We start from the raw sequence: 26,149 nt of genomic DNA on the forward strand, positions 1-26,149 counted from the left end.
CACCTGAAACTGACCAACCTCAACAGGGAGAGAGTTAATGATGAACTGGACCAGAAATGACTCATTAACATCCATTCCCATAGCTTTCAACTTTGCCGCCATATTACACATATTAGTCACATGATCATGGATAGGCTGAGACCAGTCAAACTTTTTTGTAGTCAGCTCACTCATGAAACTTCCTACAATCGACTTGTCAGCCAGATCCGACTGAGAATACTCTTTAATCTTTTGCATAAATTCCTTTGCACTTTCAGTTTTAGGCATCGATGGCTTAACACTTTCTGCCATAGTGATCCTCATCAAGTTCAAACATAACCTATTTGATCGCTCCCACGAATCGAAGTTAATCCTGTCACTTTCTGAGCTTTCATCTGTTATGGATGTTAGCTTTTCATTCAACAATGCATGATCCATATCATTGAAACCCAAACAATTGAATCTGTTCAGACCAATCTGCATATTAAGCCCGTTGAACTTAACAATTCCATTACCATAAGCCATAAGGTTAAGTAAAGCTGAAATTTTATAAATATCCATCCATTGGTATTTCAAAATTAACAATAATATGTACCAAAGTTCACCTTTAGATAATACTTCGATACATATATGCAATTATTGATGCAAAATATATTTTAATGGACATCATAATACTACCAGTTAAATAAACATGCAATCTTTGGACAATACATACTTATCAACAAAAAATTATGCCCCTTTAATATTATTAATTATATGCATTGATCCATCTTTGGATGATCTAATAGAAATATGATAAATAATTATAATTATTCAATTATCTATTTATTTATTTATTTATTTTATATCATACATTTGTATCCTTTCATAATGAACAATTAAACATATATATTTGATTTGAATATTTAATTTTAATTTAAACTAGATCACTTTGGTGACTAACAAGTTTAAAATATAAAACAAATCAAAATATTTTTAACTTGCATGTAATATGTATCCACATAGCTAATTTCATAAAGTATATAAATTATTATCCATATAAATTACTATATAGTATATTAATACATAATAATATACTTATACGAAGATACAAAATAATAATAATAATACATATTTATTATAACAACATAGAAGTTATAAATGTTAATACATTACAATAACTTAATTTATTTATTTAAAATTGTTATTAATGAATGCATAACTTTTATAAAATATAGGTAATTTCATGTGCATTTTGATATGTTCAAGACATATATTATTATTATATAACAATTATATATATATATATTAATATATACTAATTCATGTATATATATACATTTTAATTTCTTATTATTTTAATCTATGATATATTTTAATGAAAATTATATGTGTATAAAATGCACATTAACCTTTAATTGTGCATATGAATAAACACGTTTTAAGATCAACGTAATAAGATATATATAAAAACGTGTTTCATAATTTTTTCGAAATATAGTACAATTTCGAAAATTTAATCGATGAATTATGATAACACCAAAACACATGCTCTGATACCAAATGTAAATTTTATTCTGATGGTTTTCGATAACTTTATAAAAACTCACCAAAACTGGATACAGTATTATATAACTCACACAAACTTAATAAGATAGTATATATCGTATATGAAATATAGCTAAATCCATATTGCAGCGGAATGACTTTGAAGAACAAGAGGGTAAATCAGTTTTTCTCTCCTTTCCTCTTTTCTTTGATAATTTTTTTGATGGATGAAAAATGTGAATCAAGATCCTAAATTTATAAGATAAGGAGAGATGGATTACCATGAATACCAATAGACTTTCAAACTTAATTAAATCATATCCATCAATGAATTCAAATTAATATGAAGTCCAAACTCAAAATTTTATGGGTCATTTTAATGTTTTATATTTCCAACATCGGATACTTAAAAATAGTTTTTTAGGATAAATCACGATATTATATAAATATCCGATCTTTTAAAAAATTTCCATATAAATAACTGAATTATAAAATTCTCAAATAAATATCTAAACTTTTCAAAATTTTTATAAAAATACTCAAACTTTTAAAAATCTTTCAAATTAAACAATATTCGTTAACGATGTTAACGTGTCAGAATTTCAAGTCATCAAATTTTTTACGGATTCCGTTATAAATTAAATGACGTTAATGGATTTTTGTTTTATTTGGGAGATTTTTCAAAAATTTAATTATTTATATGAAAGTTTTGAAAATTCAAATATTTATATAAAAGTTTTATATTTCAGATATTTATATAAATTTTTTTCACAAGTTTAATATTTATATGTGATATTTCTTTTTTTTATAATTTTCTAATTAAAAAAAATCCTCTACGTTGAGGAGAGGAGCAATCACAATTCGTCATTCTTGTGATATCTTAAAATATTTTACATTCGAGGACTCTTGCATGTTTTTTTTTTCCTATTTCTAAATTGTAATAATCTTGATTCGTTCTATATTTTTATAAATTACAATAGATTACTTTTTCGACTGTGTTGAAACAAAATTAAAAAAAAAACATGGCAAAACATAGGAAATAATATCATAAATCAACAACAAAAAAACAATATCATAAATCATGTTCCCAGAAAATAATTAAAATAAGCGAATCTACTTGAAAAAAAAAGTAAAAACAAAAACAATAGCTCTGTAGCCATTACGCGAAGAGTTCGATCTCCAGAGCAAAATTTCTCCTCTTCCATCGGCTAGGGTTTCTGCCGTCGCCGCCTCCATTGTCGTTGCTCCCAGCCTTAGCTCCGGTGAGTGTGGGTTCTTCTTCTTCTTCTTCGGATAGATTACTCTTGTTGGAGGGTATTCTACACGAACCCTAAACCATCGACCACCACTACTCTTCCAAAATTCTCGGCTTTTCATAAAAAAAATTTCAATGTTTGTAGGATGAACTTGTAATAATCCGGACATGGAGACACGTTTCCTTTGTCAAAAATCCTAGTACAAACCGTGATTCTCTTATGGTTTTTGGGTCACAGTTCTGAATCTTTCGTAATTCGAAGTGATTAAGTTGCAGAACGTGCCCATGTAGATTCTAGGTTTGTATATTTGAATATATGAACATAATGTCTGGTAAATAGCTTCACTACCTTTGGCTCTTTTACCAAATGTATAATGTCGACAAGAATGCAGTTCTTAAATTATGAATCTCTTGCTCTTTCAAATGTATAATGTCGAGATTATGTTCATATTTGAATATATGAACATAATGTCTGGTAAACATCTTCACTACCTCTGGCTCTTTTACCAAATGTCGATAGGAATGCAGTTCTTAAATTATGAATCTCTTTTCAGCAAATGCATATGTCCAAACTTAATGTCACCAAATGTTGACATGTGTATATGTATTTATCTGCAATCTCGCTTTGTGTATATGCATGATGGGGTAGCTGTTTGTAAGTTGAAATCTAATGTGACCCATAAATGTCTCTTTGGAACTTTGACGAAATAGCAGCGTTGGGATGGGGAAAGATGAAGAGGAAATGCGGGGAGAGATCGAAGAACGTCTGGTCAATGAAGAGTATAAGATCTGGAAGAAGAATACTCCCTTCCTCTATGACCTCGTCATCACTCACGCTCTTGAATGGCCTTCCCTTACGGTGGAGTGGCTTCCTGACCGTGAGGAGCCGCCCGGAAAGGACTTCTCGGTCCAGAAGATGATTCTTGGTACCCATACCTCCGAGAACGAGCCCAACTACTTGATGCTTGCCCAGGTTCAGCTTCCCCTTGACGACACCGAGAGGGAAGCCCGCGAGAACGAGCCCAACTACTTGATGCTTGCCCAGGTTCAGCTTCCCCTTGACGACACCGAGAGTGACCCCCGCCAATACGACGATGACCGCTCTGAATTTGGCGGCTTCGGCTGTGCCACTGGCAAGGTAAGGTCCTTCCCATTTTCTTACTTCATCTTTCACTTCAAGATTTGTTCTTCAGTTTCCGATGGAAAAGTCGAAAACTTGAGCAGGTGCAAATTATCCAGCAAATTAATCACGAGGGCGAAGTCAACCGTGCTCGTTACATGCCCCAAAATCCGTTCATCATCGCCACCAAGACAGTGAATGCCGAAGTTTATGTTTTCGACTACAGCAAACACCCTTCTAAACCTCCTCTGGATGGAGCCTGCAATCCTGATTTGAGACTGAGGGGTCACAGCTCTGAGGGGTATGGCCTGTCCTGGAGTAAGTTCAAGCAAGGCCATTTGCTTAGCGGTTCCGACGATGCTCAAATTTGTGTTTGGGATATCAATGCCACTCCCAAAAACAAGGCTCTTGATGCTCTTCATATCTTTAAGGTAAACCCTGTCGGTTCTTCCCTTCCCTTGTAGAAAGAATCCAGTGTTCTTTCATTATGTTTACTCCGCTGCATCTACTAGCCAAACTGTAGTAAATTACGAGCGACCATTTCAGGTTTTGGTTCGATTATATTCGAATTCGGCTGTTTCGGTTCTGGAAATTTGTTTTTTATATCGAATTTGATTCGGTTCGGTTCTATATTGGTTCAGGATCGGATTTTACTGATAAAATAATTCATTTCAACAAAAGTTTGGTGTTTTCAGGTATTTTTTATTCGGTTTGGTTAAGTTTGGATTCGGTTTTTTCGGTTTTAGAGGAATCATAACCATTCGGTTTGAAGTCGGTTCGGTTCTTTCTATTTCTGTTCGGGTCCGGATTTTATTGACAAAAAGTACTCATTTTTCGAAGAAATTTTCGGTTTTTGAAGTTATTTTTTATTCGATTTTGTTCAGTTTGGATTCGGTTTTTGAGAAATCATAGCCATTCGGTTTTCTATCGGTTTCAGTTCTGTTTAACCTGTTATGTGTTATTCGGTTAACCAAATTGCATACTCCTGTTACAAATTTAAGTCAGCTTGGTCCTGGAACCCTGTCATTGTTAATACATGATATAGAACCTTGACAACAAATGACAATATGTTCGATGGTTTCTCTCTTAACTTTTGGCCACGTGATGACTGATGAGCATTTGCTTGATTTATAGGCTCATGAAGGTGTAGTTGAAGATGTAGCATGGCATCTGAGACATGAGTACTTGTTCGGTTCTGTCGGAGATGACCAATACCTTCTTGTATGGGATTTGCGTTCTCCATCTCCCAGTAAGCCTGTTCAATCTGTGGTTGCTCACTCAATGGAGGTTCGTGTGGAATAATAAATTGGTTTCAGCTAAAGATTAAACTCTCTCCACTATGTTAGTTTATTTTAAAAGCAATGGTTTCATACGAAAGATTGCTATTTTGTTTTTGTTTCGACTGTCTTAGGTTAACTGCTTGGCCTTCAACCCGTTTAATGAATGGGTCGTGGCAACTGGGTCGACTGACAAGACTGTAAAGTTGTTCGATCTGCGAAAACTCAGTAGCGCCCTTCACACGTTCGATAGTCACAAGTGAGAATCTTACACTATGCCCACTTTGAGGAGGATTCTCTGACCGAGACTCGAGTAATATTATTCGTTGTGACCTAATTTTTTCGGTTTGTTGTCCAGAGAGGAGGTGTTCCAAGTCGGATGGAACCCAAAGAACGAGACCATCTTAGCCTCGTGTTGCCTTGGAAGACGGCTCATGGTTTGGGACCTTAGCAGGTTTATTACTATACATAAAATGATTCTTGCCCGTCTTTTTTTTGTTAGATGGATGAGCTCCTTTTTTTTTCCTCACGGGGTTTGAGGCGTGTAATGCAGGATTGATGAGGAACAGACGCCAGAGGACGCGGAAGATGGCCCGCCAGAGCTGCTGTTTATCCACGGCGGCCATACGAGCAAAATATCGGATTTCTCGTGGAACCCTTGTGAGGATTGGGTTATCGCCAGCGTGGCTGAGGACAACATCCTCCAGATATGGCAGATGGCTGAGAATATCTATCACGACGAAGATGATGCGCCGGGCGAGGAGCCGAATAAAAGGTTCTTTTAGTTGTTTAAGCATATCCACATTTCTGCAGACCAAAACCATATTTAGAGATGGACCAACACCAGCTCTTACATCATATGCTTAACGTTTATTACAGCAACATGAACTGAAGAGATCATTAAACATTGACATAGAGACAATGGGGATTGCTCAGCAGATTCCATCCATACCAAGCAAACCAGGTTTGTGATTTCTGTGACTTCATCTCGAAATCTTTTTTTTTTTTGTAAATCCTTTAGATGTGAAAAACTGGTGTATGTAGTATTTTATGGTTTTTGGAGTTTTTTTACCAAGTGGTTGTGACATAAAGGGTATTGGCATGTGCAGTGGGCTTATTGCCGTTGTAGCCCCGACAGGCCCTGGTTTTGTGATGGAGAAAGCCTCGGGTTAGGGTTTTGAGTGGGGGTGTTAATTCGGGTTTCGGTTCGGTTATTTCAACATCAATATCGCCTTAATCTCAAGTTTATTTGGGATCGACCATATCAATTTTTCTCTTACGTCATTTCGGTTGAGTTAGTTTTTTTCTAAATTTATTACAATCCCAAGTCATTTTTATTTTTTAACACTCCTTCCTAAATAAATTTAGGTTTACCCATTCATTTTCTTTTCACTCCACGTTCTTTACCCTCTACTTTTTTAACCGGTGCATCTTTCGGTTTATGTTATATAAGCGGTTCGGTTATTTCGATTTTAAAAAAACTATAATCGTTCAGTTTTATAATGGATTTGGCAGGGATGATCATTTCGGATTTTGATTCTGGATCGGTTATTACGGTTTTAGAAAAACTATAATTATTTGGTTTTATATTGATATCACTTTGGAATTTATTGTGGTTTGGTCCAGTTTTTATTAGTAAAAATATTCATTTTTTCAAAAAAAATCAAAATTTTTTTTATTTGGTTCAGATTTTTATATCGGATTTTAGGGTTTAGGATCCGATTCCAAAATAAAATATATCGATCCCTCTTGGCATTTCAAATATTCGCATGACAAAAGTTTTGAGAGTTGATCAAATCATAATCCGATCGTTATATATTTTAAATAATAATAATAATAATAATAATAATGATTTTGTAAATGCAATTTAATGATCTGAGGTATCTCTGAGATTTAACAAACAACCTAATAATCCGTCTTGAATTCTTGGACAGCGGATTGAGTTGAATATTCGGGCATTTTTATCTAAACACGTTTTCACCATGTTAAAACTAGACCATTTTCGTGTTTTCTTGAATAACCCAACAAAAAAAAAAAAGAGACACGAGTAGAGTTCATGGCATCCTGATGTTGCAAGAACACGATCAAGACGATAAAAAAATTCGTAATCCTTGGACAAGAACATTCAATAAAATTTCAATCTAACATTGAAAAAAATTAAAATAATTTAGATAACCCAATCCAAGGGTGATAATGTTTGATTTCCATGTATTTTTTTTATACAACTTTTAAAAATTTTAGTTTATAAACATTAAAAATTGAATTCTGATTGCTTATATGTTATAAAAATGGCCCGAATTCTCTTATTTTACATGAATACTTTAACATTTTTCGCATTCTGAATAAGGTTGCCTCTACGAAGGAGTAAAATTAGGGGTTTTTTCTTAGCTAGAGAAATTATTACAGGGACCACGTTGCAAATTTCCCAAAAGAATTCCGCATTTTTAAAATAATATTTTATTTGTTCTTCGGACCTGGTGGATTTTTAGACAAAACGACGTCTCGGAGATTGGAATTCCGGATCGTCTCTCCGCTTCATGTTTCAATCCGATTTCACGCAACTTCTGCTTCGCCAAGGACTTCACTTGCAAGGCGAGTTTCTTCATCAAGCAAAGTATGTTTCTAGGGTTTTGCCTGTTGGACTTTTCTCATTCCTTTTTCTGCTTCTGATTTGAAAAGCTTCTTCTGCTCGCGTTTTTGCCGTGGAAGATACGACCCAGTTGACTTTGTCCGAGCTTTAAAGGGTTTTTGCTTTTGCTTGCTTCTAGCTGTTGTGTTCTTACGTTTTCAGGGGCCAAATTCATAGTTTTCCAATGTGACAGTAGCTAAGACTTAGATTTCGATGTGAATACGCTTGAAATTTTGTAGCTTTTGCGGTTCTGGTTGTTGAATTTTATTTCCTAAGAGTCCATATGCAGCTTCTAGTCTTCGTTTGTGCTTGATTTCGAATCCTTATTTCAGTTTATGTGAGTAGGATCTTAGTATCTCATAGCCTGATTCTGTATCTTTGTTCGTTAGCTCTGAATGAAGTTTAGAGCATAGTTAGGGATTCAAATACTGAAGTTACCATACCATGGTTAAGTTGGAATCAAGCGTCCATTACTTGGTCTGTGGTTAAGGGCTTGAAGGGCCTAACTGAGACGCCCTCAAGCTTCATATAGGTACTTCACTTTGACTGAGTTAAGGTCTGAGTGAAGGTCCAAGCTCAAAAGAGTTTTTCAGTCTTGGAGGTTGCTTCACGATCATGTAACTGTTAAGTCCAAGCTCAGTGGTTGAAATGTTATGTTTGATTGCCTCAATCCTAAATGTTGGGTTGAACTTCTTGCTGCGATCCGGTTGCTCGTATATGGGCTTTGAGTTGGTTTAGTCAATATTTGAGTAGTCTAAGCAGTACACTGAGTTTGCCACATTGAGACCTTCATTTTTTTGGTGGGTTTTCTGATTTTTTTTTTTTTGCAGCAAATAGTTTTGCTAGTCTTTCATTGTGTTTCTCCACATTAATTGAATAGTTACATCTGGCTTTTTGCTCTCCCGTTTGGTATCTAGGTGGTTGATGATGATATGCGTGTGTTAGGATAGAATCTTCATACCTGGGGGAGAAGAGGAAAAGGAAACAGATTAGCGAAACCTGAGATTCGATCTTCTCTGTTCCATTCGCAATGCACCATTAGTTTCTTATGTGTGGAGTGGTGAGTTTTCTCCCACATTCATTTTCTTGTGAGGTTTGTGGCTGAAACAGATCCAGCCACGGTTCTACTAAGGTGTATTCTTTAACTTGATTTTCTATCCAACTCTTTACAGTCTCTACTCCATCTTGTGTAAATCCGTACAGTCCTTGCCAAATCTTTGGAGTTGGCTTCACAAAAGGCGCCATCATAGGATTGTGTCTCATATTTAGTATTAGTATAGAAAGGTGGTGAGATAGTAATATGGCTGATACCAGTCCAAGGACTTCTATATCAACAGATGCTGACACGGATCATAGAGATCAAATGGTTAGCTCACTATTTTGCTACATTTGCTTGCTTCTCCTTATTAGTTGGCCAGAATTTGAACAAAGTAGTGGTTCTCTGTTAATTTTGTGCAGTTCAATGGAGGGCAACTGGTTGTTGCTGCTTCTGATTCCAGCGACCGATCAAAGGATAAGTTGGACCAGAAGGTAATATGTCATATCTGTGGATCAAGAATGTCTTTATACTGCGCTGCTTATATATCGTCTTTCTTTTTTTTTTTCTGTTGTAAGCCACAGACCCTTCGTAGGCTTGCTCAAAACCGTGAGGCGGCTAGGAAAAGCAGATTGAGGAAGAAAGTGTGTATTCCGATTCAGTTCTTCTATCTATCACTCTCTCTGGCTGCATTGGCTTTGTTTTGATTCATTTCTTTAGAGGATCTCTATAAACATAGGTATTTGCTGCTAGCTTTAAGCCTGTCATTGCTTTCTGTGTAGGCATATGTTCAGCAGCTGGAGAACAGCCGATTGAAGCTGACACAACTCGAGCAAGAGTTCCAAAAATCAAGGCAGCAGGTTTGACTCTATTTTTTTAATAAATATTTGCTGACTCTTTGATGTGTTCATATTTAAATCTGTTTGTGTGGATATATCTACCTTCTAAACATTTGTAAATTTGTTTTTCACAATTTAGGGTATCTTCATGTCGAGCTCAGGGGATCAAGCTCATTCTACTGGTGGAAATGGTGGGTGGTTTCTTCTTCATTCTAGTCTTCATACGACAAGTTTTTTTTGGCTTTAGATCAACTGTTGCAGAATATGGTGCGGAGAGAGTATCACTTGCAGTCGATCTAATGTTGATTTGATGAATTTCTGGCATCATAAATCATCCTCAGCATTGTGGGTTGGTTGAATTGTGGTAATATCAAGATTCAGTGATGATCGGTATTAGGTACTGATGGTTACATAATTGGGAATGGTGTAGGTTTCGGGTTTAAAATGGAAATGACTTCGGCTTGTCCTTTTATAGGGAAATGATCATTCATGCTCCTTTTTTTTGGGCAGGGGCTATGGCATTTGATGCAGAATACTCACGGTGGCAGGAAGAAAAGAGCAGGCATATGAACGAGCTGAGGTCCGCTCTGAATGCTCATGCAAGTGATGCCGAGCTTCGAATAATCGTTGACGCATTGATGGCTCACTATGAGGAGCTTTTCAGGATAAAGAGCAATGCAGCTAAGAACGACGTCTTCCATTTATTATCCGGAATGTGGAAAACGCCTGCCGAGAGATGTTTCTTGTGGCTTGGAGGCTTCCGTTCTTCCGAACTTCTCAAGGTGAGTTTGAAAACCATTCCTCGGTGTTGTCAGCTCACAAATTCTATTGGTATATTGGGAGTATCCAATTTGGTCTCGTTCTTTAGCCGCCTCCTTTTTCATTTTTATATTTTTTATCATAAACTCCTGATGAGCTTATTATTCCACCAAAAAACTCACATTTATAGGGAAATACGAAGACGGGTATCATTACTAAGATAGCAAAAGTATGTGGGTCGTGTTTAGGATCCTAATTTCCCAAAACCCAATTTATTAAATAAAACATTCATACCCGATAAACTGATAAGAGCTCAAAACATAAGATAGTAAAGGCCAAAGATTCCTAATCTATCACATTTTTTCCTATACTGCAATGATTGATCAAGACTCAAGAGTTGTTTTGACAAAATTTCCGGTATGATGTTCATAAACTACAACAGCTTGTCGCGAGTCAATTGGAGCCATTGACGGAACAACAGTCAATAGGCATAATTAACTTGCAGCAGTCGTCCCAGCAGGCCGAAGATGCGTTGTCTCAAGGGATGGATGCCCTGCAACAATCCCTTGCCGAGACTTTGTCGAATGGAACTCTTGGTTCTTCAGGTTCGTCTGGGAATGTCGCAAACTACATGGGCCAGATGGCAATGGCAATGGGGAAATTAGGAACCCTCGAAGGATTTATCCGCCAGGTACAATTGCTATCCCCACTTCAGGTTCTCTTTGTGATTCTTATGTTTTGGCTTCATTCTTCGGTTTGCTTTTGCTATTTGAGATACATCCCGAGGAACTTGGCATCCTTCAAAACTATCAGTTGATAGGGGTCGGGTATTTGAGATTTTTGGATTATTCGAACCCGAATATCTCAGGTCTCAAGATATTACCCGATTTCATACTCATTTGGTCGGATACAAAAGGTTGGGTACCCGAGATGATTTTTGAATTTCATACAAAAGGACCTAGTATAAAATTTTGAATTTTTTTCATAATATGTATCATATGCTAGGGGTTGGTTGGGCCACATTCCTAAATTTTCGGGTTACCCAAAGACGAACCCGAAATTTCGTAAAATATCTCAGGTCTCAAGATATTACCCGGTTTCGAATTCAGTTCATAAATACAGGTTTGCGCGTGATTTATTTAAAACTTAGGGATAAAAAGGTAATTGCACTCCATTCGGTACCCGTCTCGCATCCAATTACTCGAACCCGAACCTGATTTTTGGGTTTTTTCGTGACCAAACCCGATCTCATATCATATAATAGCAAATTACCCAAAGAGTATATACCTACTGCGCTTCATATGCCATTTCTTGGATACATTGTTTGCAGGCTGACAATTTGCGGCTACAAATGCTGCAGCAGATGCTGAGAATATTAACGACCCGTCAGTCAGCTCGGGCTCTCCTCGCAATTCACGAGTATTTCTCGCGGCTATGCGCTCTTAGCTCCTTATGGATTGCCCGACCAAGAGAATGAACTGAACCCGACAGAGCTCTGTCCGTTAGTTCCTACAAGACCAAATGACTCGCTATTCGGAAAACACTTCTTCACAGAAATCACAAAAGCCTTGGAGTTTCAACCTTGAAATCTCAGCATATGGTTGAAGAAGAAGAAGATGAAGATGCTCAAAATCACAGAGAGAGAAGTGGCTGTTGATATGTGAGATGGATTGTACTGAGTTGTGTATCTTGTAAATTTAGCCTTTAAAGTTTATTTATGGTTTTGATTATTGAAGGTAATAATGATATCATATTGTAATATGCTTAAGTCAGAAGCTGTTGTTGTTGTAAACTAACATTACCCCACAGGCTAATCCTATTAGGGATGTTGGGTTTTACAATGTAGCAAAGTTTAAACCTTTTTATGCATCCCCAAGTTACAGATGCAAACCATGTTATTATAATCCCAATTGGAAAAGGTTGGTCAAAAGGGTGAAGTGTATTTTATTTTTTCTTGGTGTTTCTGTATCTGCATATAATATTAATAATGTTGCCCTATCAAGATTTTTCAGAGTTTTCTATGTGATTGTGAAGTGTCTTTTTTTCTTTTTGGTTGCATTTGTAATAGTCATTTATGAATTATTCTTTTGCAAATGATTGCTTTGGTCACTGCGTGTCCCCAAGATTGCTCCTCTTGCTTCATCTCTCTCTCTCTCTCTCCTTCCTGAACTCACTCACTCAGCAGAGCTGACCACTGTGCCCAAGTAAAGGAACACCCATCTCTCTCTCTTTGGCTGCTTTAATGGCTGCAAGATTAAAGTTCCAAGCTTTAATCTCATTGGCCTTCACACTCTTCTTCTTCACAGCTTACTCTTCTTCCTCAGAAGATGACGAACTTGGACTTCTTCTCAGATTCAAATCCTCCATTAAAGACCCAAAGAGCTCTCTCTCGAGTTGGTCCAACACTTCCTCTCTTCACCACTGCAACTGGACAGGCATCACATGTGTTAGGGCACCTTCCCTCTATGTCTCTTCCATAAAGCTTCAAAGTCTGAACCTTTCCGGTGAAATCTCTGACTCGATCTGTCAGCTCCCTTACCTCACCCACCTTGACCTTTCTGACAACCTCTTCAATCTGGCAATCCCACTTCACTTGTCTCAGTGTCTTACTTTGGAGACTCTGAATCTCAGCAGCAATCTCGTCTGGGGAACGATCCCTGACCAGATTTCTCAGTTCAGTGCCTTGAAAGTCCTTGATCTCAGCAAGAACCATGTCGAAGGAAAGATCCCAGAAGATATTGGGTCGCTGTCGAATCTGCAAGTTCTCAACTTGGGAAGTAATCTGCTCTCTGGTACTGTCCCTCCTGTCATTGGGAAACTAAGTGAACTCGTTGTTCTTGATTTGTCCGAAAACGGTTACTTGGCCAGTGAGATTCCTTCTTCTATTGGGGAACTGGAAAATCTTGAAGAGCTTCTGCTGCATAGGTCAAGTTTCCATGGATACATTCCCACTTCTTTTGTGCGTCTGCAGAGTTTGACGGTCGTGGACCTCTCACTGAACAATATAACTGGCGAAATCCCTCGATCATTCGGGTCTTCTCTCAAGAACCTAATCTCTTTCGATGTTTCACAGAACGAGATTTATGGGTCTCTCCCTGGTGGCATTTGCAATGGCAAGAAGCTCATCAGTCTCAACCTCCATGGGAATTTGTTCAAAGGGCCATTGCCCAGCTCGATCAACGAATGCTCAAGTCTTGAGAGGCTTCAAGTGCAGAACAATGGGTTCTCTGGCGATTTCCCAGTTGGAACCTGGTCTTTGCCCAAGATCAAGATCATTAGAGCCGAAAACAACCGGTTTTCGGGTCGAGTGCCTGATTCTGTATCAATGGCTTCAGAACTAGAGCAAGTTCAGGTAGACAACAATAGCTTTACTGGTGAAATCCCCCATGGCCTTGGACTGATCAAGAACTTGTACAAGTTCTCTGCGTCAGCTAATGGCTTCCATGGAGAATTACCTCAGAATTTCTGCGACTCACCCTTACTCAGTATCATAAACATCTCTCACAACAAGATCTCGGGGAAGATCCCGGAACTGAGGAAATGCAGGAAACTCGTCTCGTTGTCTCTTTCAGACAATGCCCTCACCGGAGAAATCCCACAATCCCTCGCTGATTTACCGGTTCTAACGTACCTCGATCTTTCAGACAACAATCTGACCGGTTCAATCCCACAAGGATTGCAGAACCTGAAGCTTGCCCTCTTCAATGTATCATTCAATCAGTTGTCCGGTGAAGTACCTCACTCTCTGGTCTCGGGTTTGCCAGCGTCATTTCTGCAAGGAAATCCCGGGCTTTGTGGAGCCGGGCTGCCAAATTCTTGTCCCTCTCATCAACCAAACCACAACAAGATCGGTGTTAGAACATTGGTTTTGGCTTTGATATGTTTAGCATTTGCCATTTGTTCCGTCCTTTTAGCCGTTTGGTTTATCCTCTCGTATCGGTGCTTGAGAAAGAAAGCTCAACCGAAGAAGAGAGCTTTGCATTCGGTTTTCTATTATCCTCTCAGGTTAACTGAAAATGATATCTTGACAGTGATGAATGACAAGAATCCTTCAGGAAGTGAAGGAGGAGGACCCTTTGGTAGAGTATATGTTATGGGTTTACCGGGCGGGGAAGCTGTAGCCGTGAAGAAGCTCGTGAATTTTGGGAACCAATCCCCGAAAACATTGAAGGGCGAAGTGAGGAACATTGCCAAGGTTCGGCATAAGAACATCGTCAGAATCCTCGGTTTCTGCTACTCGGATGAATCGATCTTCTTGATCTATGAGTTCATAGAAAATGGCAGCTTGAGAGATATGCTCTCTAGGCCGAGTTCTCACTTGCCGTGGAGTTCGAGGTTGAGGATTGCCGTCGGTATCGCTCAAGGATTGTCGTATCTTAGCAAAGATTACGTCCCCAATTTGCTTCACAGGAACTTGAAATCTACAAACATTCTCTTGGACAACGGTCTCGAACCGAAGCTCACGGATTTTTCGCTCGACCGTATCCTCGGGGAATCCGCGTTCCAGTCGATTTCCTGTGCTGACTCGTGCTATATTGCACCAGGTACAGGTTCTCGTCTACTTCCGTACAATTTAGACAGTCTTTTTTTTTTTTCCAATTGTTATAACTTTAGGATGGATTGGATTCGTGCCATGGATTCAGAATACAATTACAGCAAGAAAGCAACAGAGGAGATGGAGGTTTACAGCTTCGGAGTCATACTGCTCGAACTCGTAACGGGACGGAGAGCCGAGAGAGCGGAAGAAGGCGAAAAGGACGAGCAGCCGCTCGATATAGTGAAATGGGTGAGGAGGAAAATAAACATAACGAACGGAGCTGTCCAAGTTCTTGACCCTAAGATAGTGTCCGAATCTTCGAGGTCGGAAATGATAACTGCCTTGGACATTGCTCTCCGTTGCACGGCCGTCGTACCCGAAAACCGCCCGTCGTTGCTCCAAGTTATCAAGTCGCTTCAGTCGATCGGCTCGGGTATCCGCCATGCCGAGGGAGAGCTTCCGGTTTCTGTCTGAACAAATAACGCTCGTGCCATGGCGTTTTGTGTCGGACTTGACATAGTCCGAGGAATATAATGTTGTATGTGTTTTGCTTTGCTTCTCCCTTTATGGAATGTCACCATCATATGCTCGTTGAATGCGTAGAGACTTTGATAGAAACAGAGGGTTTCTACCAGAATGGCTTGAATTCCATCTTGCTTGAATTGAATATCGAGTTTGACCGAAACGTTTGGTGTTTGTTTTCTTATGTTAAAAATCATTTACACAAAGGCATAAATTTTATTAAAATAATTTTAAAAAGAAAATTCAAACTCAGCAAATCATGTAGAGAATTGCTCGACATGCAATGAACCTACACGAACATTATTAAATTAATGGTTTTCCAAATTCTTCTTCAGAATATTTTGATATAATGAAAACAATGTTGATACTTATAATTAAAAAAAAAATATTCAATTTTTGATCAAATATAGAAAGAATATATATATATATATCGGGGAGGGGAAATGCAACAATGCATGCAGAGGTTGAAGACAGGGTTGGGTTGTAACGACAGTTCACATCACAATGGTTATGCATTACACATTCCTATTCTGCAGAAGACAAATCGTCTCCAAAGGTTGCAAAGACATCTAACCTTTCTTGAATGGCTCCAGCATGTACACTTGTACCATCTGTATGTATACTTCACATATATATATATTGATCAAATCTCCATTTTCACTTGGTCTGGATGCAATGCTTCTGGAAAAAGAAAAACGAGTTCAAAGACTGTAAATTCTTGTTGGTGAAGCCCGGATGAATTCAGATTCGGATTCAAAACTTTGAAATCAGAGATGATATATAACAGCCCTTACCCGAGTTTCACAACTCATAATTCGAAAACACGATGCCTGAAGCTATGAAGCTATGATCATCGTGTTCTCTTTCCCACGACGATTGGTCCAGGGCACTGAGATTGCATTGCGGTTGATAATGTTGTCTCCTCTCCGGCAAAGTCGTGGGCGTAACCCTTCTACACATGTTGCTGTCATTAAGCAATCTGCCCTACAAGTATGGAACATGTTATTCAGACAATAAATTTCTACAGTTAAGATGAGATTGTCTCTATAGGGATCATAAATAACGTGTCGGATTTCTCAAGCATTACAATGTCAGGGTATCAAAATTAGACTAAACAGAAATATCAACCATTCTGTGAATGAAAGCAGAAAATTAACGATAAAGGACACTTTCCGAAGGCAGGGCCGATCTTAGAGAACTTCTTCGGTGAATAAACTATGCCCGGTTTCCAACTTTACTTTTCTCTTCAGCTTGCATGAAGAGACAAACATTGTCAAAATAAAATCGTTTCTCTTTTTTGTTGCTGAGGAGCATATACAAATTGGATGTTATTACTTACTTCAGCAGCCAATATATTGTCGAGGTTGGTATCGATTCTCGGGTTTACAGCAGCAAGTCTCATAGATAGGAACTGCAATCAAAAGAAAAAAAGTTACTGCTAGTGACAAGAAGGTATTAAGCATTTACCCGTTGCGCAAGAAGCAAGAAACTCTTTTTAGATAAAGAAAGAAACCTGAAAAATGGGAGTCTGATATTTTACCGTTTTTTCAAAGCGTACTAACTCAATATTCCGAAAATAAGGAAACACACACACAAAACATTCAATTCAAATTCAACTCGTGGTATTTGACCTAGAGGTCACGGGTTCGAATCGGGGAAACAGTCTCTTGCAGAATATTTGTTGTACAATACACCCTAGTGATGGGCCTCTTCCTCGAACCCTCGCTCAACGGGATGCTTTGGACACCGGGCTGCCCTTTATGGTATTTGTAATGTTCAAAATATTGAAAAATGCTCTTATGTTGATTGCAAAAATAATCTCACCTCAACTTGACGTTGTAGAAAATGAACATGGTTGATAATCTCATCGAGCACCATTGCTGTACCGGATACCTGTTCAGGGTAAATCTCAGTTTCTTCGTTCTTGAGAAAAAATAGTTTCTTTTTTACTGTCAAAATGCATGGAAGGAACCATGAAGCTATCATCTATGAAGGCATGAAGATACTGTAATTCAACAATAAAAAACAGAACTCATTCCCAATCAGTAAAATGGAAAACCCTAGACCAAACCCATGATAGTTGTTTAATGATTTCAAAACCAAACTGAATAAAATTCAGACCAGAGTCAAAGAAATTGTGCATATGAACGATATACCCTCCAGAAGATCCACATTCAAGATTCAGCATTACAGTCTTGTCCCACCATAAATCTTAATTCCGAAACACTAACGACCCATGTGCTGAAACTTCATGCCTGTACCAAGTTAGGCATATGGAAAATCCATATGAAAATGGAGAGGGAATACTTCTCTTTCCATTCGGCATTAGGGACGGGTGGTTAGCTAAGATAGCTACACAGACCTTCCACAATTTTTGGATGTCTCAACCGAAATGGACCTTGAGACATCTCATCAAAGTCCGTAATAAACTAGAATTTCCTCATTTACTTACAACTACAATAGAGAGGTTTCCTCACTACTTCAACCAAGCTTTAAGCTTTTGCAAAAAGATTGATAAGGGTAAGTCCTGATCACAACACATTATCCAATGGAACTGTGACCAACATCAATTAAACGCGATATACCTTGTTGCAGCCTGGGACCAGATCCTGAAGCAGCTTCATCCGGGCATTGATCTTTTCCCTTCTCGCCTGAAATAGGAATAAACTTGAATTAGATGAGTTGGAATACGAAATCAGTGACATGATTACAGACTGATTAGGACACAAATAGTAAGATTACTCTTTCTGCTAAGCTATGGCTATCTGTAGCTTGACCCCTGCGAGCTCGGACATGAACATATGGAAGCTTGTCTTTGTCTTTGTCTTCCTCTTCCGAGTTCTTCGCATTCGCAGAACGTTTGCTCTTCTTTGTCGATTGCTTGTCCTAATATTTCACAATGAACAAGAATTCATAAATAAGATCTTATTGAATCCGCTTTGAGGATCTGAAAGAGAAGCTTGTTACCTTCCTCTCCTCTTCTTTCCTCTTCACGGGTCTCTGGGTCTGGTTCTGATTCTGATTCTGATTCTCCAATCGATATGATGTGTCCATCTCCATAGGCTCGTTTTTAACTACTTCATTGTTGGGATTCGAGTTCGAAGGAACAGAGCTCGTGGCCGGAGAATCACCGCCCTTTTGTTGACCGGCAAGGATCGGGAACCTGGAGAAGCATTCCGTAACGGCGACGCCGGGAGGGAACGCCACCGGCGCGGTGAACGTCGGCTTGAGATCTTCTGTTCCGACGACGACGACCGCCGGATAATCACCGGGATCCGTCGAGTGAAGAAGTTCCACGACCTGAGTAGGTGGAAGCTCGAGCAACGCCGTGAAGGAGCTCCCGGTGCATTGCCGTAGACTCATCAACCGTTGGATTTCTTCGTTGAATTGGACCAAACCGAAGCCGTTCTCACTCAGCTCCGGTGGACCATCGACAGATCTTGCTCCGACCACCGCGCTCCGTTCCATGAATCCCTCGAAAACCGAAGAACCCGCGCGAGCCGACTTTGATTCAGGTCGAAACCCAGTGACCCAAAACCCCAGATTGATCCAAAACCGCCTCAGTTGCGGAGAGATTTACAAGGAAAATCCTCGCGAGAAATGATGAAACTGGCAAGAGAAACTTCGATCGGAGAGACAGTAAGTTTATTGGAGAAGCTGCTTCAATGGCAGTCAATGATTTCTTCTGTTGGTCTGTCTCTGTTTTTCTGTGCAGGAAAAAAGAAACAGTTCGTTTAATCATTTCTGTTTCGGTCGTAGTGAATTACGATTTTACCCTTAGTTATTAATCAAATTTCCGGTTTATCCTCAAGCATAAATTTGGTGGCCCATTTAACGGCCCAACAGCAAGGCTCTTTTTTCCTAGTAACCAACGAGTGGATTGGTTACAAAATTGTTTGGGCTTTATGTATGATTCTGGCATTGGATTTATGTGGATTTTTTTTAATGGGCCGGACACGTGTATATATATATATATATCCAGGACCTTTTATAGATTTTATAAAACCAAACAAATCAAACTCATATAAAATTGAACCAAATACAAACCGAGAACCTAAATATATATCTTGAATGGTTATTTATGAAAATTTTAAATACAAAAACTAAAAAAAATATCATTTAAATTTTTATAAAATTACTTTTTCTAGAAACAAACATTTGGAAAACAATTTCAGTGAAAAAAATCAAAAACTACATTTTTCAGATTAACAGATGTTATAGAAACTATAAAAAACCAAAAACCAAAATAAAATAAAAACCATTCTTGATTGAAAAGAAAATTTCCTCTTGTGGGATTCCCCCTTGCTGGTTTGGTCATGTCCCAACATCCAAAACAACATGGGACACGGACAAAAGACGTTGGCATTGTCGAGGGACACTCAGCGGCAATCATGAATCCCAAAAACATCTTCTCATATGATTTTTCACTCATTAAATAAATCAGTCAGTGATTCAAATGGCCTGAAGAAATGGGAATCAGAACAGGTGAAGCAGATCTTCGTCCTCGGTGAAGCTGTAGACCGCCGAGAGAGTCAGCCTGCCAACATGTATGCATATGTATAATGCCGAATTTTACGATACAAATGGTTTAAAGGAGATATTAGTAGAATGGTGGTAGACCTGAAGACGACCATTATGAAGAGAGCCAAGTAGAAGCCGAGCTTGAAATACCGGAGCTTCTTCTCGTAGCTAAGGCCTCTGAACACCTCAGTCACATCAATCAGATGCCGTCGGTCCATATATCTGGAGATATTACGGACCACCAGAGTACATCAAATGGGGGCACAATGGGTTAACATCGACTAACTTGGCACATGTTGTATCAAACAACGAACAAAATGCAAAATGGGAAAACTAATAGATTGTCTTCCTAGTTTTGTGAGAAGCTGTTTGAAACGAGGGCGGTGGTCTTTCTTCATTACACGACAAATGACCCTGCTCCTAAAACGGTAAAGCCGTGTTTTTATCTACGCATCTGTGCAATGCAGATGTTATACGCCCACAGGCAGAAGTAAGATTGTATAAAGACAATAAATGCAGATAAATGAACAGAGAGATACTTACAGCAACGCGTGGTAGCATGTAACGGGGACGGCGACAAGGAAAAAGACCCAATGCCATGTGACGAGAAAGAGACAGGACAGTGCCCCTTGAAGGACAAACTCAGGGAGTATCACCCGGTTTATGCGTGTTGCTGTCTCGAAAGGGTTCAGGTAATCGGCTTCCAAATCCGTTAAACAGATCATCTGCCAATCACAAGAACAAGAAACCGAGACACGGTATCGCTTTTATCTATTTCATCATCACCTCATCGTATCCCCGTCTCTGGAATGGAATTCACTTAGTTCGGCAAATAGGCAACAACCCACAAGAAAATGATCAATGTGATTCGAAATTCGTGATGGATCGCTGATTTAAGGTTCAAAATCTCAGAGAGCTCAGCCCAAATCAAGAACCCTTTTTTTGTCTCATTTACTGAATCATCATGTGAAGTTTCCCATAAATGTTGAAGAACAGCTGGAAAAGTTTCCTGATTTTCTTGGCTAACGCCTAAAATGAGCGAATACATTCAAGCATTACAAAGGAAAAGTTGCTGGAAACCAAAACATAAAGTATAAACCAGGCAGAGATCTCTAAAGTTTCATCCGAAATTCATTAATAAGATCAAGAACAAAAAGGCTAGGGTTTTTCTCTAGTTACGGAGTTCAATAGCTAGGGTTTCAGGCGACGAACAAAAACCCTAGAAATCTAGATTCCATGATCTCTCTCTCTCTCTCCCAGATCGCCATAACTAAAAATTAACAGAAAGATGGGGAGAGAAAAAGGGTGTTACTTGATAGAAGACGGAAGCAACGAGGGCCAAGCTGATGAAGAAAGAGAGAACCCAGAGGAACAAATCCCACGCCATGAACGATCTCTTAAGAAATGGGGTCAGATTCAGCGAAGACGAAGAAGAAGATTCATCTCTGTTTTTTTGTCGGAGTCTCGGAATTTATCGGACACGGAGTTCGGCAGACAACCACAACTAAACTGCAACTAAAGTCTAAAACCACTTGCAACACGAGCGATGGTTTTTTTTATTATTTCATTTTAATTTTTACAATAAATTACCAAAATCATCATCACTCATCGGACTGGAAAAGTGGAAAAGTGAAATAATGAATTATGAACTATTGTTAATTTTTGGTTGTTGTAATATTTGTAAATCTAAAAAGTGGAATTTTTAGTTTTTAGTTAATTATTTTATTAAAATATTTTTTTAGTTTTAAAAAAATTAAATTTCAAAAATCTTAATTATCAACTTTTTTTAGTTTTTAGATTTTAAAAATCCAAAAAATCTTCCATTCAATCCCATAGTTATAGATTGATGAATAATTCATTGATCGAATGATCCATATATCTTAATCCGATCCGAATGATTTTCAAACCCATTTCAAAATCTGAATATTTGAATTACCCGAATAGGATTCTGGTATTAAAAATAAAATATCATGGGTTCGAGTTCTACCACTTTTTTTTTTGAAAATCGAATTTTATAGTAATTTTTCTAATTATATTCAATATTTATAAAATTCGCATTACTTCTATTTATGAAATTATCGGTGGAGTTGATTTATAAAATTAGTATTAGGCCTAAAATTTATTTATAAATTGTGAATAAATAATTTAAAAAACTATCATTTAATCTATAATGTTTTTGTACGGGTATCCAAAACGGGTATTCCATTCATCAATTAATATTTTCTAAAATTTCAATCGGAGTTCGGATTCCTTGTAATCCTGTTATACATCCTAAAAAAGCACTATTAATGATTAGACTTTTAAATTGTTTGTTTTAATACTTATGAAAAATAAAAATAAAAACTAAGTGAATTTGTCTATGCTAAAAAAAATATTCCCTGGCAAGATTTTTTTTATATTTTTTTTCTCACATATCAATTTTATTTGGTAAAAATTAATGATGTATATTATCACATCACGTCTCTGGTCAATGGAAATCAGAATTTAAAATATCCTTTTTTTAATCAAATTCCTACAAGTTTTGATATACACAATGTGAATAGTTGGACATTATATTTTTGATATAAAATTCACATTATATTTTAAATTCCCATTATACTTTTTTTTTTTATTTTTGTTATCAAAATGAGGATGAAAGATTAAGAGTTGGACATTTCGGATACGGGTTAAATTGTTTTTAAATTTGAATTTTTCATGTTTTAGAGAAATTATTCTCATCAATTCGTTCTAAATTGGATTTTTCTCGATAAAAATATTATTTTTTCAAATATAATTTTTTATCTATTCGATTATATATATTTTATTGTTTCTTTGATTTTTATTTTTTCTTATAAACTAATGCCATGGTTTAAAAATATAAAACTAAATAATTCAAATGTAAAATTTATATCCTAAAAATTCAAAATCTTAAGCTGTACTGATTGCTGGCATCGCGGCTGTTGCGCACTCATAATATCAATGGCTACAATTATTTCTGTGAATTAAATTAAATATTTCTGTCATGAAATAGGAACAAAATTCGTATTTTTAAACGTTCCTTTCCCTTTTATTTTATTTTATTTTATCCTCTCTTCACCCAATTCCTTTATCCGAAACCGATCAGGACAAACCCCACACCTTCCACGCTGTAATGTCATCTTCAACCATATAATACCCCTTTTAATCCTCTGCCCACGGTTTTCTCTCTCTCAATTTCGTATTCTCTGATCTTCCCTCGGTTTTCACAACACGCTTCATTGCTCTTTTAGCGGTTTCTTCTACGATTCCACCACCTCTCCGTCAATTTTTCCTCTTCGTATTTGTTTCTAAGCTTAGGTTTGAATATTTACACCGCAATTGTGTGGAAATTCTTGACGAATAGTCCGATTGTTGCGCGATTTAACCACAAGGGTTTGTTCTATTGACGGGACCTGAAGGACCCAGATCGAGTTTCTCTCGAATACCATCGCCAAACCCTTTGTATCGATTGAATTAAGCCATCTGGGTATCTATCAATCCGACCAAAGTCGTAAACTTGAGAAGCATTGCGAGGACAAGACAATGGTGACGGTCAATTTGGGAATGGTCCACTACGTTATCGACCACATATACGGCGCGTTCGTTCACCGTACGAAGATATCGCCTCCGTTCTTTTCGCGTGGATGGGGAGGTCCGAAGCTGGATCTGCTCGAGCGGATGATTAAGCAGCTTTTCCCGGAGGTCGAAGGGCAAAACTGGCCTCCGAATCTGATCCGTCCGATGTGGAAGACGGTCTGGGAAACACGAACCGCTTGTCTGAGAGAAGGCGTGTTTCAGACACCCTGTGACGACGAACTCATGGCCGCGTTGCCTCCGGAGTCACGCACCGCCAGGGTCGCCTGGCTCGTGCCGAAGGACGTGCCGCCTCAGAAGATGGCTTGTGTTGTTCACCTTGCCGGTAGACTCACCTGCATACTGCATTGATAAATCTTTTGCGCTTGATGGGTTTGGTCGATTGTGTTGTGTTCGTTTGCGCAGAACCGTAAGCATTGACTATGGTTTCCATTTAGTTTCTGAAAGAACAAGAGGGAGAATCCAAGAGTGAAGTACTTACATTGACTGTGATGAAATTTTTGTTTTTGTGATCATAATCTATATCTAACCCTCGAGATTGTGTCTGAATTGATATTCTTCAGACAGATTATGCCTGCTAGAAAATTTTGTAGCTCCTGATGGTATGGCTTGGATTGCCCCCTACATCATAAGTTTGACTGACAATTTGTAGCCTCGTTTTTGCAGGAACCGGTGACCATACATACGATCGGAGATTGCGTCTTGGTGGACCATTGTTGAAGCACAACATTGCAACGATGGTGCTTGAAAGGTAATAAAATCTTTGAGGGCTAGCTATGAGTGTAAGCATTGAAGGATTTTTTGAAGTGCAACAGCATTTTTTATCAAACATAGATATGAAATTGCAGCCCTTTCTATGGCCAAAGGCGTCCTTTTCTGCAACGTGGGGCAAAGCTCCTATGTGTTAGCGACCTGCTTCTATTAGGAAGGGCAACCATTGAAGAATCTCGTAGCCTTTTGCATTGGCTTGACTTCGAGGTGGGCTTCGGAAAGATGGGTGTTTGTGGACTTAGTATGGGTAAGTACTCCTCTCGTTGTCTTTCTGAACACGATTTTAGCAGCTGCATTGGATTAAACACGGAAGAATTGATGCTAAATTAGCAATGTTATCCAACATTTTCCGATAATGTTTTCTAGGACGGAAAGTATGCCTTTGAATGCTTTCTAGGATGGATATAGTTTCAGGACAGACCAACCTTCCCAGGGATAAGTCATATAAAACTAACTCGGTGTCTTGGCTGATAGTTGTAGCTGCTTCTTTGCATATAAGCTGTTTAGTCTTTCTCATGTAGCATTAGTCCAGTCTCATGCTCCTCCTTATGCTTTCAAAACACACACAAACCCCTACAGATTTGGCTATCAGCCTCAGGATGAGACCGGTGAAAATCTTTGTATTTTTCCGAGCTACATTCATCCTAAAGTGGTGTATCCCATTGCCACCATGATTCCCAATTGATTTGTATGGTCACAAATCCATGTTTTATCGGGTTCTTTTCCATATCGAAGTTAAATGGTTTGATGATGATATTAGGCGGAGTTCATGCAGCAATGGTTGGATCACTTCACCCGACACCAGTTGCCACCCTTCCATTCCTATCTCCACACTCTGCAGTTGTGGCGTTCTGCGAGGGGATATTACAGTATGGAACCGCGTGGGAAGCACTGAGAGATGAACTTGTTTCACAGAAAGCGGCAATGACTCTCGAGGAGGTGAGAGAGCGGATGAGAAACGTGTTGTCTCTCACAGACGTCACTCGCTTCCCTATCCCCAAAAACCCTAACGCTGTCATCTTGGTTGCTGCAACTGTAAGTACAAGTGAATCATTGCCACCATCTTCAAGGGCTTTTCTTCTTCCACCATATATATATATATATATATATATATATATATTCCATGATTCATTTTCCTGCTTCTTCTACTCTTCTGTTCATACACATGTTGTTGCGTAGGATGATGGATACATACCGAAACACTCGGTCTTGGAGCTTCAAAAGGCGTGGCCGGGCTCAGAGGTGAGATGGGTAACGGGAGGGCACGTCTCTTCGTTTATACTCCACAATGGCGAGTTTCGGAGGGCCATTGTTGATGGGCTTGATAGGTTAGAGTGGAAGGAGTCCTAGTTCGTGTTACCATTGCAACAACTCTCTCTCTCTCTCTCTAACTTGAAGGGGGTTATCTGTGTGAATATGTATCTTCTTTGCAACTGTTGTGAAATGGATCTGATTTGATTTTTGGAATAAGATTATTTTGATGCACCATTTAACATGTCTGGATTTGGTTTTTGTTTGGATTGCTGATTTCCTTCACTTGGGAAGAGCTGAGATCAAATCAAAGACCAGTTGAGTTCGGTTTGGTTTTGTTCTTCTGATTTTGTCGAGAGTGTTTGGGATTTGAGAAGTTAATACGAACTTGAAACTCTTTATAATTGGAGAGAATAATTTTATTTTTATATTGAAAAATTATCAAAGTGAAATTGCAAATATGATTATGAACACAATTATCATATGCATGTAATCAGTTCACCATTAGGGGTGTCTATTTGGAGTTTTGGTTCGT

At 38.3% G+C, this 26,149-nt stretch overlaps 6 protein-coding genes across 19 annotated transcripts; 4 read left to right on the forward strand and 2 right to left on the reverse strand.

Moving 5' to 3' along the window:
* Positions 1 to 2,631: 2,631 nt before the first annotated feature.
* LOC104809915 (histone-binding protein MSI1) lies at positions 2,632 to 6,426 on the forward strand. Its single transcript, XM_010536025.1, has 9 exons — positions 2,632 to 2,768; positions 3,476 to 3,734; positions 3,807 to 3,899; positions 3,986 to 4,312; positions 5,016 to 5,168; positions 5,293 to 5,417; positions 5,517 to 5,612; positions 5,712 to 5,933; positions 6,038 to 6,426. The coding sequence occupies exons 2-9, from the start codon at positions 3,483 to 3,485 to the stop codon at positions 6,048 to 6,050; spliced, it is 1,281 nt and encodes a 426-aa protein (XP_010534327.1). The 5' UTR covers positions 2,632 to 2,768; positions 3,476 to 3,482; the 3' UTR covers positions 6,051 to 6,426.
* A 1,217-nt stretch (positions 6,427 to 7,643) lies between these two features.
* LOC104809916 (transcription factor TGA6-like) lies at positions 7,644 to 12,305 on the forward strand. Of its 8 annotated transcripts, XM_010536036.1 has the most exons (11): positions 7,644 to 7,772; positions 8,705 to 8,847; positions 8,960 to 9,153; positions 9,246 to 9,317; positions 9,402 to 9,467; positions 9,606 to 9,683; positions 9,802 to 9,853; positions 10,173 to 10,242; positions 10,327 to 10,444; positions 10,864 to 11,112; positions 11,752 to 12,305. In XM_010536036.1, exons 3-11 carry the CDS (start codon positions 9,088 to 9,090, stop codon positions 11,896 to 11,898), a joined length of 918 nt encoding a protein of 305 aa, XP_010534338.1. In that variant the 5' UTR covers positions 7,644 to 7,772; positions 8,705 to 8,847; positions 8,960 to 9,087; the 3' UTR covers positions 11,899 to 12,305. The 8 variants fall into 8 exon arrangements, with proteins under 8 accessions (XP_010534338.1, XP_010534328.1, XP_010534337.1 ...); XM_010536026.1 differs by having other exon boundaries at positions 10,173 to 10,444; XM_010536035.1 differs by having other exon boundaries at positions 9,408 to 9,467; positions 10,173 to 10,444.
* A 218-nt stretch (positions 12,306 to 12,523) lies between these two features.
* LOC104809918 (probably inactive leucine-rich repeat receptor-like protein kinase At5g06940) lies at positions 12,524 to 15,643 on the forward strand. Its single transcript, XM_010536037.2, has 2 exons — positions 12,524 to 14,965; positions 15,065 to 15,643. Exons 1-2 carry the CDS (start codon positions 12,664 to 12,666, stop codon positions 15,430 to 15,432), a joined length of 2,670 nt encoding a protein of 889 aa, XP_010534339.1. The 5' UTR covers positions 12,524 to 12,663; the 3' UTR covers positions 15,433 to 15,643.
* Positions 15,644 to 15,866: 223 nt separating this feature from the next.
* Positions 15,867 to 19,195, reverse strand: LOC104809919 (transcription factor bHLH48-like). Of its 7 annotated transcripts, none has more exons than XM_010536038.1 (7): positions 18,448 to 19,195; positions 18,223 to 18,366; positions 18,066 to 18,131; positions 17,305 to 17,373; positions 16,820 to 16,891; positions 16,275 to 16,464; positions 15,867 to 16,161 (listed from the first exon to the last, which is right to left on the reverse strand). In XM_010536038.1, exons 1-6 carry the CDS (start codon positions 18,946 to 18,948, stop codon positions 16,282 to 16,284), a joined length of 1,035 nt encoding a protein of 344 aa, XP_010534340.1. In that variant the 5' UTR covers positions 18,949 to 19,195; the 3' UTR covers positions 15,867 to 16,161; positions 16,275 to 16,281. The 7 variants fall into 7 exon arrangements, with proteins under 7 accessions (XP_010534340.1, XP_010534347.1, XP_010534345.1 ...); XM_010536043.1 differs by lacking the exon at positions 15,867 to 16,161 and adding an exon at positions 16,654 to 16,724 and having other exon boundaries at positions 16,375 to 16,459; XM_010536040.1 differs by lacking the exon at positions 15,867 to 16,161 and adding an exon at positions 16,654 to 16,730 and having other exon boundaries at positions 16,375 to 16,459.
* A 532-nt stretch (positions 19,196 to 19,727) lies between these two features.
* LOC104809920 (protein cornichon homolog 1) lies at positions 19,728 to 21,521 on the reverse strand. The gene is made up of 4 exons (XM_010536046.2): positions 21,314 to 21,521; positions 20,545 to 20,726; positions 20,101 to 20,223; positions 19,728 to 20,017 (listed from the first exon to the last, which is right to left on the reverse strand). Exons 1-4 carry the CDS (start codon positions 21,386 to 21,388, stop codon positions 19,957 to 19,959), a joined length of 441 nt encoding a protein of 146 aa, XP_010534348.1. The 5' UTR covers positions 21,389 to 21,521; the 3' UTR covers positions 19,728 to 19,956.
* A 1,601-nt stretch (positions 21,522 to 23,122) lies between these two features.
* LOC104809921 (protein ABHD18) lies at positions 23,123 to 25,862 on the forward strand. Its single transcript, XM_010536047.2, has 5 exons — positions 23,123 to 23,917; positions 24,259 to 24,343; positions 24,441 to 24,610; positions 25,124 to 25,398; positions 25,543 to 25,862. The coding sequence occupies exons 1-5, from the start codon at positions 23,542 to 23,544 to the stop codon at positions 25,711 to 25,713; spliced, it is 1,077 nt and encodes a 358-aa protein (XP_010534349.1). The 5' UTR covers positions 23,123 to 23,541; the 3' UTR covers positions 25,714 to 25,862.
* Positions 25,863 to 26,149: the final 287 nt, after the last annotated feature.

Source organism: Tarenaya hassleriana, unplaced genomic scaffold (assembly GCF_000463585.1).
Source record: "Tarenaya hassleriana unplaced genomic scaffold, ASM46358v1 Cleome17, whole genome shotgun sequence".
Lineage (NCBI taxonomy): Eukaryota > Viridiplantae > Streptophyta > Magnoliopsida > Brassicales > Cleomaceae > Tarenaya > Tarenaya hassleriana.